Source organism: Chlorocebus sabaeus, chromosome 1, assembly GCF_047675955.1.
Source record: "Chlorocebus sabaeus isolate Y175 chromosome 1, mChlSab1.0.hap1, whole genome shotgun sequence".
NCBI classification, from domain to species: domain Eukaryota; kingdom Metazoa; phylum Chordata; class Mammalia; order Primates; family Cercopithecidae; genus Chlorocebus; species Chlorocebus sabaeus.
Window position 1 is genome coordinate 37,735,026 of NC_132904.1, and position 15,416 is coordinate 37,750,441.

At 37.0% G+C, this 15,416-nt stretch overlaps 1 protein-coding gene and 1 long non-coding RNA gene across 2 annotated transcripts in view; one reads left to right on the forward strand and one right to left on the reverse strand.

Moving 5' to 3' along the window:
- Positions 1-1,115: 1,115 nt before the first annotated feature.
- Positions 1,116-6,801, forward strand: LOC140712045 (uncharacterized). The gene is made up of 3 exons (XR_012093494.1): positions 1,116-1,215; positions 4,351-4,484; positions 6,648-6,801. It is a non-coding gene; the product is annotated as an uncharacterized lncRNA (long non-coding RNA).
- The window catches only part of BBOX1 (gamma-butyrobetaine hydroxylase 1), a 93,185-nt gene continuing 81,799 nt past the window's right edge, over positions 4,031-15,416 (reverse strand). Inside the window, exons 6-8 of the mRNA XM_008003846.3 lie at positions 12,328-12,524; positions 6,006-6,172; positions 4,031-4,517 (exon numbers count right to left, since the gene is read on the reverse strand). Of these exons, the coding sequence (XP_008002037.1) occupies positions 4,357-4,517; positions 6,006-6,172; positions 12,328-12,524 (525 nt within the window). The 3' untranslated portion in view covers positions 4,031-4,356. The remainder of the gene's footprint in view (positions 4,518-6,005; positions 6,173-12,327; positions 12,525-15,416) is intronic.

The following is a 15,416-nucleotide window of genomic DNA, read 5'->3' on the forward strand; positions in this document are numbered from 1 at the left end:
GGGGCAATGGTCCTGGTGGGTCACAAGACTGGAGCTGGGTCACAGGCTGCTTCAGTGTCCTCAGCTGACTGTGGTCAGCAGGCCTGTTAACTAAGGGATGGAGTGGGGGGTGTGACTTCTCCTGGGTCCCTTGGCAGATGGTACTGCTGGCAAGACCAATGCGAAACAGGTGCGTATCTAAGTCCGTAGGAAGATGGGGACTGTTTTGGGGTCTTTAGCTAGTACCATGGTCAGTGAGCCCTACACCTGGGTATAGACTTGCCTTCTCAAAACAGCCCTCTTTGGTCTTGAGCTTCACTGGATTTCAAACCTCCTACCTGGTTCCCAAAGCTTCTACAAAGGCACTTTTGTCTGTTGATGGCTGCCAAATTATAGTCGCTGTGGAGGGATATGAGTGGGAAACCTCCTGCTTTATCATCTTGCTGACCAATCTTAGGCTAAACCTTGAAGGAAGAAGGGGAGTTTTCCAGGCATAAAGGGTGGTGGAGCAGGGTATTCCAGACAGCTGGAAAAAATGTGCAGAGACTCAGAGGTATGCTCCAAACCATAAAGTCCAACCAAATTACATTTTCATTGCAAGAAATTTTGGTTCACATCCCTCCTCAAAATGTTATTTAACATAAAGGAATATTTTTGTTTATAAAATACCTCTTTTTTCACAGTTTAAATTCCTGAAGAGCAATTACCCTCAGCATCACCCTGTTTTTCTATAGAATTTCTTTTTTTTTGTTTAAATGCTTTATACCAATATTCGTTTGCCGGTCCTTTAATGGTTGACTGGGGAGAGAAGTAGAGACCAATGAAAATACTTTGTGACATGTAATTCTGGTAACCTGTGGAGTTATTTTGATGAACTAGCCAAGTAGCTAACATTCTCCAAGTCAAATCAGAGAAATGGAACAGAGAGTAAGAATCCATACTGCCAAATAGGGGTAAATTCTAATCCAACTTACATCAGGTCTATTATGAGTTTGGAGAGAAGTCAAATCTTTAGACAATTATATCCAGGAAACCTAATCATCTTCAGTTAGCACCAGGTGCTGTAGCCCATAATATGTCATGTCCTATATAACACTTCAGAAATTGTTTAACTGCATCCAAACCTTCTGTCTCTCTTTTCCAGGACAGAAATAATATTTGCGATACAGAAGGAAACAGCCAGGTCATGGGGTAGTGTAATGGAATGCTGTTTTTTTTAGAGACAAAATATAATAGGTAAGAGATTTATCTGATTTTGAATATAAGCCTTCTCTGATTCTGAGTTTAACTGATTCTATAAGCTAGGCCAATATCATTAGCTTATCATCAAACCATTAGGAAGGTGACTTTGGTCACATCACTAAAAGTCTCCATGAAAACAAATGATGATTTCAACTACCATCTATATACTTTGCAAGTGTAGATGTCTAATTCAGATTTCTGTTCTGTAGTCTATGTGCACATATATTCAACTGTCAGATGGAATAGCTCAGTGGCAACTCAAGCTCAGTTTGTTCAAAATTGATTTTATTGCTGAACAAACTTGGTCCTACTATTGTGCACAACCCATTTCTCCTAACTATAAACTGATAGGACAACAAGTTAGACATCTCCCTCATTCTTTACATGCAGTGAGTCAAGTCCTCTAGATTTTTCCTTCTAAGTATCTCTCTACTCCTTCTTCTAGTATTCTAATTCAGTGCTCCTTAATTTTTCATCTGGCTTCCTGTAGTAACCTCATAAATAGATTTATGGCCTTTTCTCTTGCCCATTTACAATTCCCTTCACCATGAAGCTAGATGAATCTTTAAGAAATGAATATCTAATCAAGGCACTTGGCTGCTTAAAAACCTTTAAATGGCTCCTAATTGCTTTCAAGATGAAATACTAACTCCTTAATGCAACATGCATTTAGACATTTCATGACTTGATCATTGTTTCTGTTTCTACCTTCATATATCCCTTTTCATCCTAAATCACCCTCTTCCTCTGCAAACTCTGCTTTTATAACTAATTTATAGTTAATGTCTATTGAGTACTAACCCTCATCCTGGAACTATGCTAAATGTTTTATATCAGTATTTTCCAAACTTCACTGATGATGCATATCACCTGGGATCCTTGCTAAAAATATAATTCCTGGTCCTCATTCCAGACCCATTGAATCATAATCCTCAGGGAATGATCTGGGAAGATGTATTTTTTACAAAAGCACCATGGGTATGAGTTATCAGCCGAGAAATTTGAGAAAACACTACTTTACATGAACTTTCATTTAATCCTCATAAAAATGTAATGGGATAAGAACTGTTATTAGTTTCATTTATAGATAGAAATAATGAGGCTTAAGGGGAACAGTAATGGTTATTTGTCCAAATATTCATTATTATGGTTTGAACCTAGGCATACAACCCCAGAATTCACATTACATCGTAATCTATTTCTTTCACTTGTAAGTCAACACGTGCCATGTTTCCACTCTCAATTCTCTGTGCCTCTTCTGCCCTTTAACTTGGAGTCATTTCACCATCTTTGCCTGGAGAACTACTATGAACCTTTATAATTCAAATCAGACTGAAGGTTTTCTTAGCATTCCCAGTCTGGTTTGGTTGCCTTCCTGGAGGTCATTCTGTTAACATGGCACATTATAATCTATATCCTCATCTGTTCCCCTACCAGACTCTAAGAAGGTACGTTTCAAGTCCTTTGGTATTCTTCTTTTAGCAGATGCCTGACATATATCAGATATGTGATAAGTATCTGTCAAATAAGTAGAAGTATGAGAAGTCACTTTAGCTGGGCAAGTACCTTGGGTTTAGATGCTATGAATGGATGAATCTAGGGTCACTCCAGAAAATTACTTGTTTTTAGGTATTGAATGTTGTGTTTTAGAACCAGACCATGCCTCTTGAATTTACTTGTTTTTATTCTAGGAGCATTTTAGGAGGTATAGGATTGAGAACCCAACTCATTCCCTTTGTAGTTCAAAGGAATCAAATGCGTGATATACTACAGTAGACCAAATCAAGACTAGATGATAGAAAAGGACAATGAGGACCCCAGAAAGGGGCAGTGTTATAAGGGAAGGAGGAGTCTTGACTGGAGATGTGGACTTCATACCAGAATTCCAGTGTCAGAGTGGTGTGCCCACATGGGCTAAAGGTGGTTTTCATCTAGACTCCCCATGCAATGGGCACACTTTGTGGAAATTGAAGTGGATGTGGAGCAAAAGTCCAAACAACAATGGAAGTAATGTTTTCACTTGGTCTTGAAGCAACAGGTAGAGAGCTCTGCAATGGCAGCAATAATTAAGACTTTTTGAACAGGAAGCTTGATTAGGTCCAAAAATGTATGAACTACCAGGATTTCAGCAAATGGTAATGCTAAGTCTTCTTGGCAGGGGTAGAGAGAGACTGGATTCAATAAGAGTAGGACTTCCATTGCTGGCAATGACACCTGTGTTCTATCACTAGGGCAAGGCAGTGACTATGGAGGAAGCTGGGACCAACAGGTAAAGCTGTCCAGAGATTTGCAGACATCATGTTATTCATAAGTAGTACATATCTCTTAGTTTTTCCTTTTCCAGTTGTTAGTCAAAAACAAGAAATGAGGAGATCTGATTCGTAGACACATGGAAGCAATACGGACAGCGGTTGGGAGTATTTATTTGGGACAAGAGAAAATTAGACTAGGCTGAACGCAGTGGCTCATGTCTGTAAGCCCAGCATTTTGAGAGGTCGAGGCCGGCGGATCACCTGAGGTCAAGAGTTTGAGATCAGCCTGATGAACACAGTGAAATTCTGTCTCTACTAAAAACACAAAAAAATTAGCTGGGCGTGGTGTCAAGCACCTGTAATCCCAGCTACTTGGGAGGCTGAGGCAGGAGAGTTGCTTGAACCCGGGAGGTGGAGGTTGCAGTGAGATGAGATCGCACCATTGCACTCCAGCCTGGGCAACAAGAGGGAAACTCTGTCTCAAAAAAAAAAAAAAAAAAAAAAAAAAAAAAAAAAAAAAAAATTAGTGAGACTAGATTTTCTCTTTATTAGTCATGTTTCGATGTCATAATTTAGGTAGTAAAAGAAAATTTTGGAATCACTAAATTGGTGGGGTCTGGAAATTTGGATAATAGAATTCTATAATAAAAGTGCATACAACAGATCTTTGGAAATATAAACCCTTTTTCCAAGCATGCTAAACATGGTCTAAAAAGTTGACATTGTATATGATTACAAAGTAAAGAGTACTCTTGTGAGAGAAGTTACATGTTCATTGTTAAGGAAATTATATGTAAATGACAAAATCATGGTCTGTGAATAATGTGTCATATCTTACAAAATATACTCATTGGAATCTTACTAAAATTATCTACAGAAGACTTCAGTTTCCATTCTCGACCCTCTGCCTTAAGATACGAAGCCTTGACAGGACCACATCCCAGTCAGCATAAGCTCCTTCTAGATGGCGGGATATCTCAGTTCCTGCTTCATAGCTACGTCGGCCATGAAGTAAGCGCCAGTTATCAAAAGTAATCACGTCACCTAAAGAAAAGATTTTTTTCAGTATGAATAATTGTGTGTTTAAATGACTTACAGAGCTAGAAAATGTAACATGCAAAGCACAGCTGCTACTTGGTTCACATTAAGAATTATCGCTTATTTCTTTACATGAAACTGCACATTTACTTTTCCACACAAATCAGGCCACTGGATGCAAACTGCTTTAGGCCTTATGACAATTCAACTACCTAGCCTGGTAGTCTCCTGAAGGTACTTTAATCATTCTTACTTAAAATATTATCTCTGTGTAAAACATCTGTATCTTTTTGACTGATCCATACCTGATTAGAAATATTTCTTCAGCCGGCGCGGTGGCTCACGCCTGTAATCCCAGCACTTTGGGAGTCTGAGGTGGGCAGATCATGAGGTCAGGAGATCGAGACTGTCCTGGCTAACACGGTGAAACCCTGTCTCTACTAAAAATATGAAAAAAATTAGCTGGGTATGGTGGCAGGTGCCTGTAGTCCCAGCTACTGGGGAGGCTGAGGCGTGAACCCGGGAGGCAGAGCTTGCAGTGAGCTGAGATCAGGCCACTGCACTCCAGCCTGGGTAACAGAGAGAGACTCAGTCTCAAAAAAAAAAAAAACAAACAAACAAAAAAAAAAAACAAAAAGAAAAGAAAAAGAAATGTTTCTTCTCAGTTTAACAGCTTCAGAAAATAAAAAGGATAGTGACATTCTTGGTTTGTCTTCTGTGTGCCTAGTATTTTACGTAACATTATTTCGAAGCCTTATAATAATCCTGAAAAGAAAGCATTCTCTCATCTTTTCACACATGAAGAAACCGAAGCTTTTAAAAATTGAGGAATTTACCCAAAACTACACTGCCATTAAATAGTTGAAGCTTGGATTCTAACTTGTATTTTTTTTGTATTTTTTCCCCCCATAATGTTTTCATTTTATATGTTGCCATTTTTAAAATTAACCTGCTGTGACTGCATGGCAATGGATTTATGGAGATTGATATTAACTTATTATACCAAAGATCAATTAAAAGTATATACAAAGGAAAAGAATCTTCCATTTGGAAATCAACAGCAGAGAGAAATTACGCCTTTTACTGTAGATGCCAAAAGCCTCAGGTTTGATGGCACTTTACTGAGTAGAGATGGTCCAGAAAAAATATAATGCTTTCTGCTTTTTAAATTTCAATTAACTGGAATACTTTAGGTACTACTTTATTTCAGGTAGTACTATCTCCATTAGTAAGCCCAATGAGTAAGCATTACTTGTGTGTGTTAAGAATAAGAATCATGAGGATATTTTTATTTGTTTATCATGATAGAATAATTAAGCATAAGCCTCAATGAGGGCCAGGAGTCCACTACTTAAGCAAGTCAGTTGCTCACCAAGATTCTGTTGTCGGTGTTCTATGTGATACCTGAGAAAAACTGCTCTGGATATAATTCTAGATGGTTAAGGTTGAAGAAAATCCATGCTTTTGGTTGTTTGAGAAAATGTATTCACTGACCTGGATTCATCTTGAAGGTAAACTTGGATTCTTTGCTGTTCATGAGGTCAATAAACTCCTTCAGAGCAGCATAAAAAGGTTGAACTCTTTCAACAGGCACATCAAATACTGTGTCCCTAGTTGCATTATTGAAGTTGATGCGAACCACTTGGCCTTTATCATCTAACCTGTTTTATTAAGAGAAAAAGTTAATATATAATTCATGAAATATCTATTTACATTGATAAGGGTCAATTCCTCTTCAAAGATATTTTTGAAACACCATATTAAAAAATCCAAATACATGTACAGACGATCTTAAGGCTACCTGTGGTACAATGTATTCCTTGTTTTTTCATTCATTCATTTAGATTTTTTTCTAAATCTTACTACTTCAGTGCCAGGAGAATTCAACTTAAATTAAAATAAGTATTACTGAGAGATTCAAGTTAAAACTTTTGTTATGCTTGGTTAAAGTCATTCATTCTTTGTTATTCGAAACAGGTATTAAAATCCTTTCGTGTCACAAATTTATAGGTCAATTGTTCTATGTGTTTCATTTATTAAGGTTCTAAGTGTGATGGTTTTATTTGGGGGGTATGATGGGAAGAAAATTCTATTTTTAAAATAGTTTGAAATGCATGATTCTAATTCAATCCTTAGTTTACAGGTGGGAAAATTGAAGCATAGAAAAGAAGAGACTAGCCTGAGGTATATTCTTTCCATCTATTTACTCATCCTACCTATCTTAGTATTGAGGCTTCCAGAAGATGGTGCTATATCTCATTTAATGTTGTATTCCTAGCATTCAACATAGAGCCTGGACATAACAGGCAGTTAATAAATATTTGTTGCACATGTCACTCTCTATATTTTTTAGTACCTTGGGAGGGCACTAAGGTTTTTGTTTTGTTTTGTTTTTAAGTAATTTGAGAGCTCTTAATGTTGTGATATCTATTCTCTTTCTTAAAATATGGATTATCGCCATGCCAATGTAAGGTAATACAGCTTTTAATAAAAGGAAAGAAGGTAGGGCACGGTGGCTCACACCTGTGATCCCTGCACTTTGGGAGGCCAAGGTGGGCGAGGCAGTTGAGGTCAGGAGTTCGAGGCCAGCCTGGCCAACATGGCAAAACCCTATCTCTACTAAAAACACAGAAAAAAAAGCTGGGCATGGTGGCACATGCCTGTAATCCCACCTACTTGGGCGTGGTGGCAGGCACCTGCTTGTACCTAGGTGCCAGAGGTTACAGTGAGCCAAGATTGCACCACCACACTCCAGCCTTGGCAACAGAGTATGACTCTGTCTCAAAAATAAATAAATACATAAATAAATAAATAAGGAAAGAACATTATTTCTTAGATTTGAGCTTTGGTGGTTATAATTAGCAAGACATGAACATCACCCAGATACAGAGGCAAAAAGAGGAAACTGTTTTATAGCTTATTGGGAAGGTGGACCTTCAGACAGTCTTAAAGTGTCGATCAACTTTATCTTTTCTTTAGGTAGAAACAGGATGAAGGCATGCAAACTGAAGGTGGTCAAGGATGGTGGCAAAGTGCCTAGGATTACTCCCGGGAACAGCATCCTAGAAGGACAAGCGCAGGAAGTGGTAATGAGAACCAACAACTGACCAGGGCCCAGGCTTGGTCAGTCAGACCAAACACATTATCACATATACCTGGGTTTGGTGACCTTGGTTTGGGGTCTGGGTTACATTTAGTGAATATTATCAGCAAATGGGGAAAGATGCCATTGACAGTGAAGTACAAATTGTGACTATCAGGGCCCCTTGTGCATGGTGGCTCTGGGCCAAATGGCAATTGTAATGGTAAACTCAACAGTTGGTGATTAGCACCAATTTTTTGCTTATTGGGTAAGGCCTGAAAACTACCTATTGAACCCACACTGGGAAAGAAAGTAAAAGGAAGGAACAGGCTTTCAAAAAGGCTCTTAGACTCTTAAAACATAAATTTACATGTATTAATAACAATACAAATGTGACTCACTAGGTAATGCAGTACCCTACCCGCTTCCACATGCTTTCACATAAATCAAGAATTCTGAGCCTTTTGGATACAGCTTTATGTACAAAGAATCAGATACAAGGTAAGTCAGCAGAAAAGACCTCTAGGATTTAGTGGAACAGAGAGTACATGACCTTTCAATTACCCTCTTAGAGTTCATGCTGCTGGTTTAAGACCTCTGTCACGGTATCTGAGGCCATTTGCCTGTTGATATTACCTTCAAGATTCTAGCCTTACGGCTTCTGACCCACTTTTCCTCTTTTTTTTTTTTTTGGTTCTTGTTATGTGTTCTGTACATATAATATTATCGTCTGTGTCATCCACCAAAGGATGTCATGACTTTGGAACTTCTGAGGGGTCATCTGTTTCAGTCACCCTCAAGATCTGCTTTATTTTTTTCCCACTATTACCATAGCTCCTTGATTTGAATAGTTATGCTAATTTTGAGCTAACTATTCTAGAGTCCTTGGGTATATCCTCATGTATCAGTGAAAGGAATTTTGTGATTAATAAATGTAATGACAATCAGAATTGGATGCCTCATGGTATACTAGATTAGGTTTTCATTTTTAAGAGTTTACCTATATAGAAAAGTAATCAACTTTTTTTGTGTTTATAGTGTAACACAGTCCCTGCTTTCTTTTACCTACTGTTTACCTGAGAAAACAAGACACAATTTTATTATTTAAGCATTCTCAGCAATAATAGAGGAATGGAAAGCAAATTTTGTTGTAAGATATAGAGGGGACATTATTCTGAGGATTGAAGAATGTTAGAGGAGATGGGTAGCTGGTACCTTGAAGACCAACCTACAATGCAAAATTGAATGTTAGCAAGAAATTTGATGCCTAATAACAGAACAACAGGGTCTAATGTAAGTTTGCATGCTGAGGAAAGGTGAAAAGCCACAAAAGATGGGAGTAACTGGCTATATATTAGTTATACATAAAGGACAAATTAATTAAACTTAAACCAACAACATAGTGGCTGCGAACCAGCAAAAGCAAAACATTATCAATGATGCCAACAAAAAACAACCAAAGAAAGGACTTTAAAATGATCTTCTACAGTTTGTGTTGTGAGTACTCCTCATTAGTGGCAGCATTCTGCCTCATTGATAGATACAATGTTTTATGGAACTTGCATTTGTTATGGGAATGCCACTACAGTGTTGTCTACCATGTCGTAATTTATGAGGATCTGCAGGAAAAATTTATTTCAGACTTCAAAAGCATCTTGCCTTGTAACTGATTATATTCTGTTTGCTTTGGTTTCTAGAAACTCAGACCTGAAATAGAAATCTCTCCCCAGTGAGTGTGTTGGACTTCATGCATATTATAGCTAGCTAAAATTTATTTTGCATTTTCTAAACTAGGCGCAATAGTAGGGGCTTCCATATATTAACTCTGCAATTCCTACTTCAATCATGTGTGGTAGTATATTTTGTTTTCTTTTTTTTTAACTGGAAAATATACTGTGGATCAGCACGGGTAAATAATCACATGAGAGATTACACAGCTGGCAGGTAAAAGACTTGAATTTACATGACTGAATTTGTAATTGATAGGATAGTTGAGTCTCACCGTCATTATTTTTGGTCGTTTCTTTATTAGTTTATTTTTCTTTGTACTGAATTATAACTAATTCAGTCAGCAACATAAAAGACATTTTTATACTAGGATATACAAATTTAAAAATTTAATTGCAAAGTAAATTAAATTAACCCAAACACTTAGGAGATGGAGGCCCTCTGTTAACTGAGAACGCTTTGTTTCATTTCCTGTTGTTGAAAATATACTTTTAAGTGAATTAATGTTAACCACTTGATATTTATTCTCCAGGGGGTTATTCCTGAGACCTCACAGATGGCCGAATTTTGAAATTTTACTTCAGAAAATATCAAAGCCAAGTCATGAGCCACATGGTGGTCATTCAGTTAATCTAATCTATAGCTATGTTTCTTACCTCTGTTCACTAACCTTGCAGAATCTGTAATCGTATTGTGTCTCAACAAAATTTTGATTTGTCATGAATTTTAAGGTAATATTTGACTAGTTAAAACTGTCACGTTGGCTGGGCATGGTGGCTCACGCCTGTAATCCCAGCACTTTGGGAGGCCGAGGTGGGCGGATCACGAGGTCAGGAGATGGAGACCATCCTGGGGAACACGGTGAAATCCTGTCTCTACTAAAAATAAAAATAAAAATAATAAAAAAAAAATTTATGGGGCGTGCTGGCGGGCGCCTGTAGTCCCAGCTACTCGGGAGGCTGAGGCAGGAGAATGGCATGAACCCGGGAGGCGGAGCTTGGAGTGAGCAGAGATCGCGCCACTGCACTCCAGCCTGGGCGACAGAGCGAGACTCCGTCTCAAAAAAAATACCAAAAAACCAAAAAACATAAAAACCTGTCACGTTATAACTAAGAGTCTCCAGTTATTTCCTTTTCACCTTGATGAGTGAACTCTCAGAAAATGTCTCAGGTTTATTCTGAACTAGAATTTCATTCTTGGCGTCTATCTTTTTCTCAGACGCTTCCTCCAATCTTTCAGGAAAACGATCTGTTTATACATGCAAAATGTAACCAAAAACTGACCCTTCTCCAAACCACCACTGCTGTCAGTCCAGCCACTCCTGTTCAAGGCACCACCATTGCCAGTCTGGAGTCATGCACTAACTTCCTAGCTGGTCTTCCTGCTACTATCCTTGCTCTTTCTAGCAGTCAGGGTGACCCATTTAAAATATAACTAAATTTACATAAATATAAATATCTTTCCTTTGATCAGGATCTTGCAGCAGCTTCTGATTTCACTCAGAGTAAATGTTACTGTTATAATTTGCTAACAAGACTCTACAGGAACTTGTCCCCATCCGACTTCCTCCCCTAATACTTGCCTCCTTCACTCTGTTCCAGTCACACTGGTCTGCTTGCTGTTCCTTGAACACCGCAGACATGTTCTTAGGACCCTCTTAGAATTTTTGTTCTAGCAGTTTTGGGAAACTGCTTCTCTTTTGAAAACTCCCTCACTCCTTTAAGTGCTTGCTCAAATCTCAGTAAATCTTTCCCTCACCACACTGTTTAATAATGCAAGTTCCATCCTTGCTAAGCCCTACAGATTCCCCTTATCTTGCTATGCTTTTCCTTTTTTTCTTAAGCACTTAACAGTGTTTAACATTTATTATAATATGCTCGTCTGTTTAAAAATCTTTAAAATTTCCCTCCCCCATTAGAGTATAAGCTGTATGAGGGGAGAAATCTTTGTTTTGTCCACTGATGTATTCCAAGTACCAAGAAAAGTGGCTGGCCTCAATAAATATTTGTTGAATGAATAAATTAATGTACTAGGGATTTAATTATTTTCTAAATGAGTTTATTTTCATACCATTTGGCTGTTTCTCTTAATGGAAAAATTTAAACTCAATTCTAAAATTATACCCCCCTACCAAAATTAATTGAGGTATTATTAAATAAACTGTTGTAGAAACAAAATGTAAGATAATTTGCAAATAAAAGGATAAATTTGTGGCCTTTGTAGGTACTTGGAAAAATCATGATAAAATAATATTTAATAAAAAGAAAGGGAGAACACAAAATGTTCTGTGTAGGTAATATATGATCTTTGTTGGCTTAGCATCTCTTTGGGGAGTCTCCCTGTTTCATTCTCAGTCCGTGTGGTTCAAATGAGGCTGATCCTGCTCCACAGTTGAACATGTGATCCAGGCATGGACAATCAGGCTTCTCTAACCCATTGACCATGATGATTGGTTCAGGGATAGACTTGGACAAAAATTAGGGAGTGGGTCATCTAGCTTTATTGTAGGTATTGGGAAATAAAAGCGTTCTTTGTGGTATGATTACTAGCTCTAAGGACAATGAAAACTTGGAGCTTCTGCTGATCATCTTTGAAAATAAAGCTAACATAGAAGATTGCAAAGCTAAGAAGAAAAAAGGGACCAATATCAGGTGACATTGTTTAACTCTTGGATCAACCTATTTTGAGTTATATTATTTCACTTCTGGCCAAAAACCTTCTGACTAGTATAATCACATTGATTATAGCTATGTAGAACTTATATTCAAAAAATGAAGCATACATGAAATCTTAGTTAATTTTCCTCTAATATTAGTTAGGAATAAATTTTATGTAATTTGATAAAAAATATTATAGTGAAAATACTATCATTCTAAAATTGGGTTAAATGTTAATAAAAATAAAGCTCTGAAGTTCACTGAAGTTTTGTTCTGTTTAAACTTTAGATTAATGTAGTTTTGCTGTCAATTGTTTTATTGCTATGGGAAATTTATAAATAGTACTTACTCTATAATTTTGTGTTTTGATTGTACAGAAAAATCACAGTAATCCACTCCAATGTCTGTAAAGTCCACGAAGGTAGAGGATAAAATCTGAAATGCCTGAGGATTATTTTGTTTTAGCTTTTGGCACACATTAAACCCATCTACAATTTCTGAATCACCCCCTGTAACTGTTTGCTTTATGCAATGAAGAAGCTGAACCTGCAAAAAGAAAATATGCATTATTAAATAAATATTAAATTAAATTTTAATTATTAGAATTAAATAATCTTCAATAAAATAAAATAATACGCATGCACCATTTTTTGATACTTTGTTAAAGATTCAAAAGGCTATGAATAAACCAAAGCCAACAAACCTTTTTTTGTTGTTGTCTCTCTTATGTTATCAGAAAACAGTTGGGAAGAAAAAAGTTGCTTATAATCAATACTGTATAGTTCAAACATGTTACAGTTGAAGACATAGATGCAGGCTGGATAATGCTCATTAGCAAACAAAAAACACAGCTTGTAAGAGCTGCAGAGATGGAGCACTTGATGTTAGAGTAGGCAGGGAAGGATTTCCAGGGGAAGAGGCGGGTAACTTAGACAAAGGAGAATGGATGAGATTTGGGTTATGCAGAATAGAACGAGACAGCAAATCAGGTGACAGAAATAATGATGTGCAAAAATGCACAGTTCACTGGGTAATAAAAAGTCTGGCTACAGCAGAGGGCCATAAATAGAAAGAGTGAATCAGGTTGGAAGGGCAATTTGAGGCCTCATGATGGAGAGTCTTAAATATCAGATGAAGGGCTTTTGTACTTGTGCATAGAGGGAATTCACTGAAGCCTTTTGTATACGAAAGTAATGTAGTCGGAACTGAGCTGCAAAGTATTAGGCCAGTGGTGTTATACAGGATTATGATTTTTTTTTTTTTTTTGGAGGAAGGAACTGGTCAGAGTAGCAAAACAATAGTGTAACTTTGTTTTTGGAGGATCACAGTGTTCTTTAAATCCTTTTAGATTTTGCCATCATGAACTGATAGAATATTTCAAATGCTAATTTTTAAAAAGATTAGCTGATGTTATTTACATATGTCAAAGCCCGTTAATACTTTCTTTTGTACAGTTACACTTTTAATACAATCTTCCAATAGAAAAAAGATGATGGAGCCTGATAAAACTTTTATTGCTAGGTTAAAAGGCAAATATATGCCTGTCGATGTATAAAACCCAATTTTACTTCATGTGAGTCATTCAGAACCAAAAATATTTTCCTTCTAAATGTTACTTAATGCAGCATATGACTTCTGCAAAGACAGTGAGTGAAGCAACATCTCTGTTTCATTAAAGACATGGTGACTTATCTCTGCCCCACATAATCCAAATCGATCAAACTGAACTCTCAACAGGTAACTCATTTCCCAGATTATTTCATCTGTACAGAAAAATATATTGGTTTGTTCTATTTGTTATTGAAAATATCAAACCTTGGCACAACTCCCCTGGAATGATTCAAAATGGAAATTTGAACAATAGTACAAACAGGTTGCCTATATTTTATTATTCTAGTAGAATCTAGACATTTTAGGAATCATCTATTATTTAAAAATCTATCAAGTCACTTAGTTTGAATGTTTTATTTACTGGACACAAGTACAAGTTTGTTGCACTTCTTTGCCTCTTTATAGCATATCTACGACGTCTCTATTACATGCAATGTGCATGTAAGTATTGAGATACAAAGTATTGAGATACGAAGAACTGTGAGTCAATTCTTGTCTTTAAGAAGTTTGTAAAGTATGATAAAATCTATAAATATTCTATTTTACTACATAAATTATAATAAGTGGAAATTACAGCTCAGGATCTGTGTGGTGTGACAGAAAACTATATAGAGGCCTGGGTTCAAGTCCAAGTTCCTCCTTAATCAAATGCCACCCTATAAAAGTATTGAATCTTGCCAGGGGTGGCGGCTCACGCCTGTAATCCCAGCACTTTGGGAGGCCGAGGTGGGCGGATCACGAGATCAGGAGATGGAGACCATCCTGGTTAACACGGTGAAACCCCGTCTCTACTAAATATGCAAAAAATTAGCTGGGCGAGATGGCAGGCGCCTGTAGTCCCAGCTACTCGGGAGACTGAGGCACGAGAATGGCATGAACCCGGGAGGCAGAGCCTGCAGTGAGCCGAGATGGCGCCACTGCACTGCAGCCTGGGTGACAGAGTGAGACTTGGTCTCAAAAAAAAAAAAAAAAAAAAAAAAGTGTTGAATCTTGTGTTTCTACCTTAAAGGAATATCAAGAAGAGTCAGATAAAATAATGAAAGTAAAATTGCTTTGAAATAGTATAATGTGCTATGAAAAAGTCACGCATTCTATTGTTCTTCAGGAACATTTATGTAGCCATTTGATCACTTTTCCTTAGGCTTTGAATTTTAACCCAGAAACAAAACTTAAATTCTTAAAAGACAGAAGATAACTTAAAAATTCAAACAAAACTTTTAGTTTTCTAGTCTCATTCTTTAGTCCTTATTCCATCCAACTCCCTCAATCTATCTTTGGAAGATGAGCTGAGCTGATTAATTTGGCTCTTAACCCTATGGTTTTAGAAAAATCCGAGCCACATTTAGAATAAAATCACATGGTGTGTCTCCTGCCCCCAACCCTTACCCCAAAAGGTGTCTACAGGGGTCATTTTACTGCCACTTAGTTCAAAGAAATCATGTGGTGTTTTACAATCAACAAAATAATTTAAAACATGTAAAGTCAAATACTAGACTAGTGTAGCCAATACTGGCGAGAACAATCGGTAACAACAAGGGTGCAGATAAAGATAATGAAAAAAATGGGCTAATTGTGATTTTGGCCCATTTCTCCTTTGTTAACTTAAAAATTGCCCAAATTTTCATTTACCTTTAAAGATACAGATTTCTATGTGGTTATTTCACATAGTTGAACTTAGCTCTAAAAATAGGGATGGCATATCTTTAGGAAGGTAGTTTCCTAACCACTTATTTTTGGTGTAATAAAATGAAAGTTTTGTAAAAATGTAGCTCATTTAGTAAAATGAAACTTTTGTAAAAATGTAGAGAAAGAATGTCCACCCAGAGA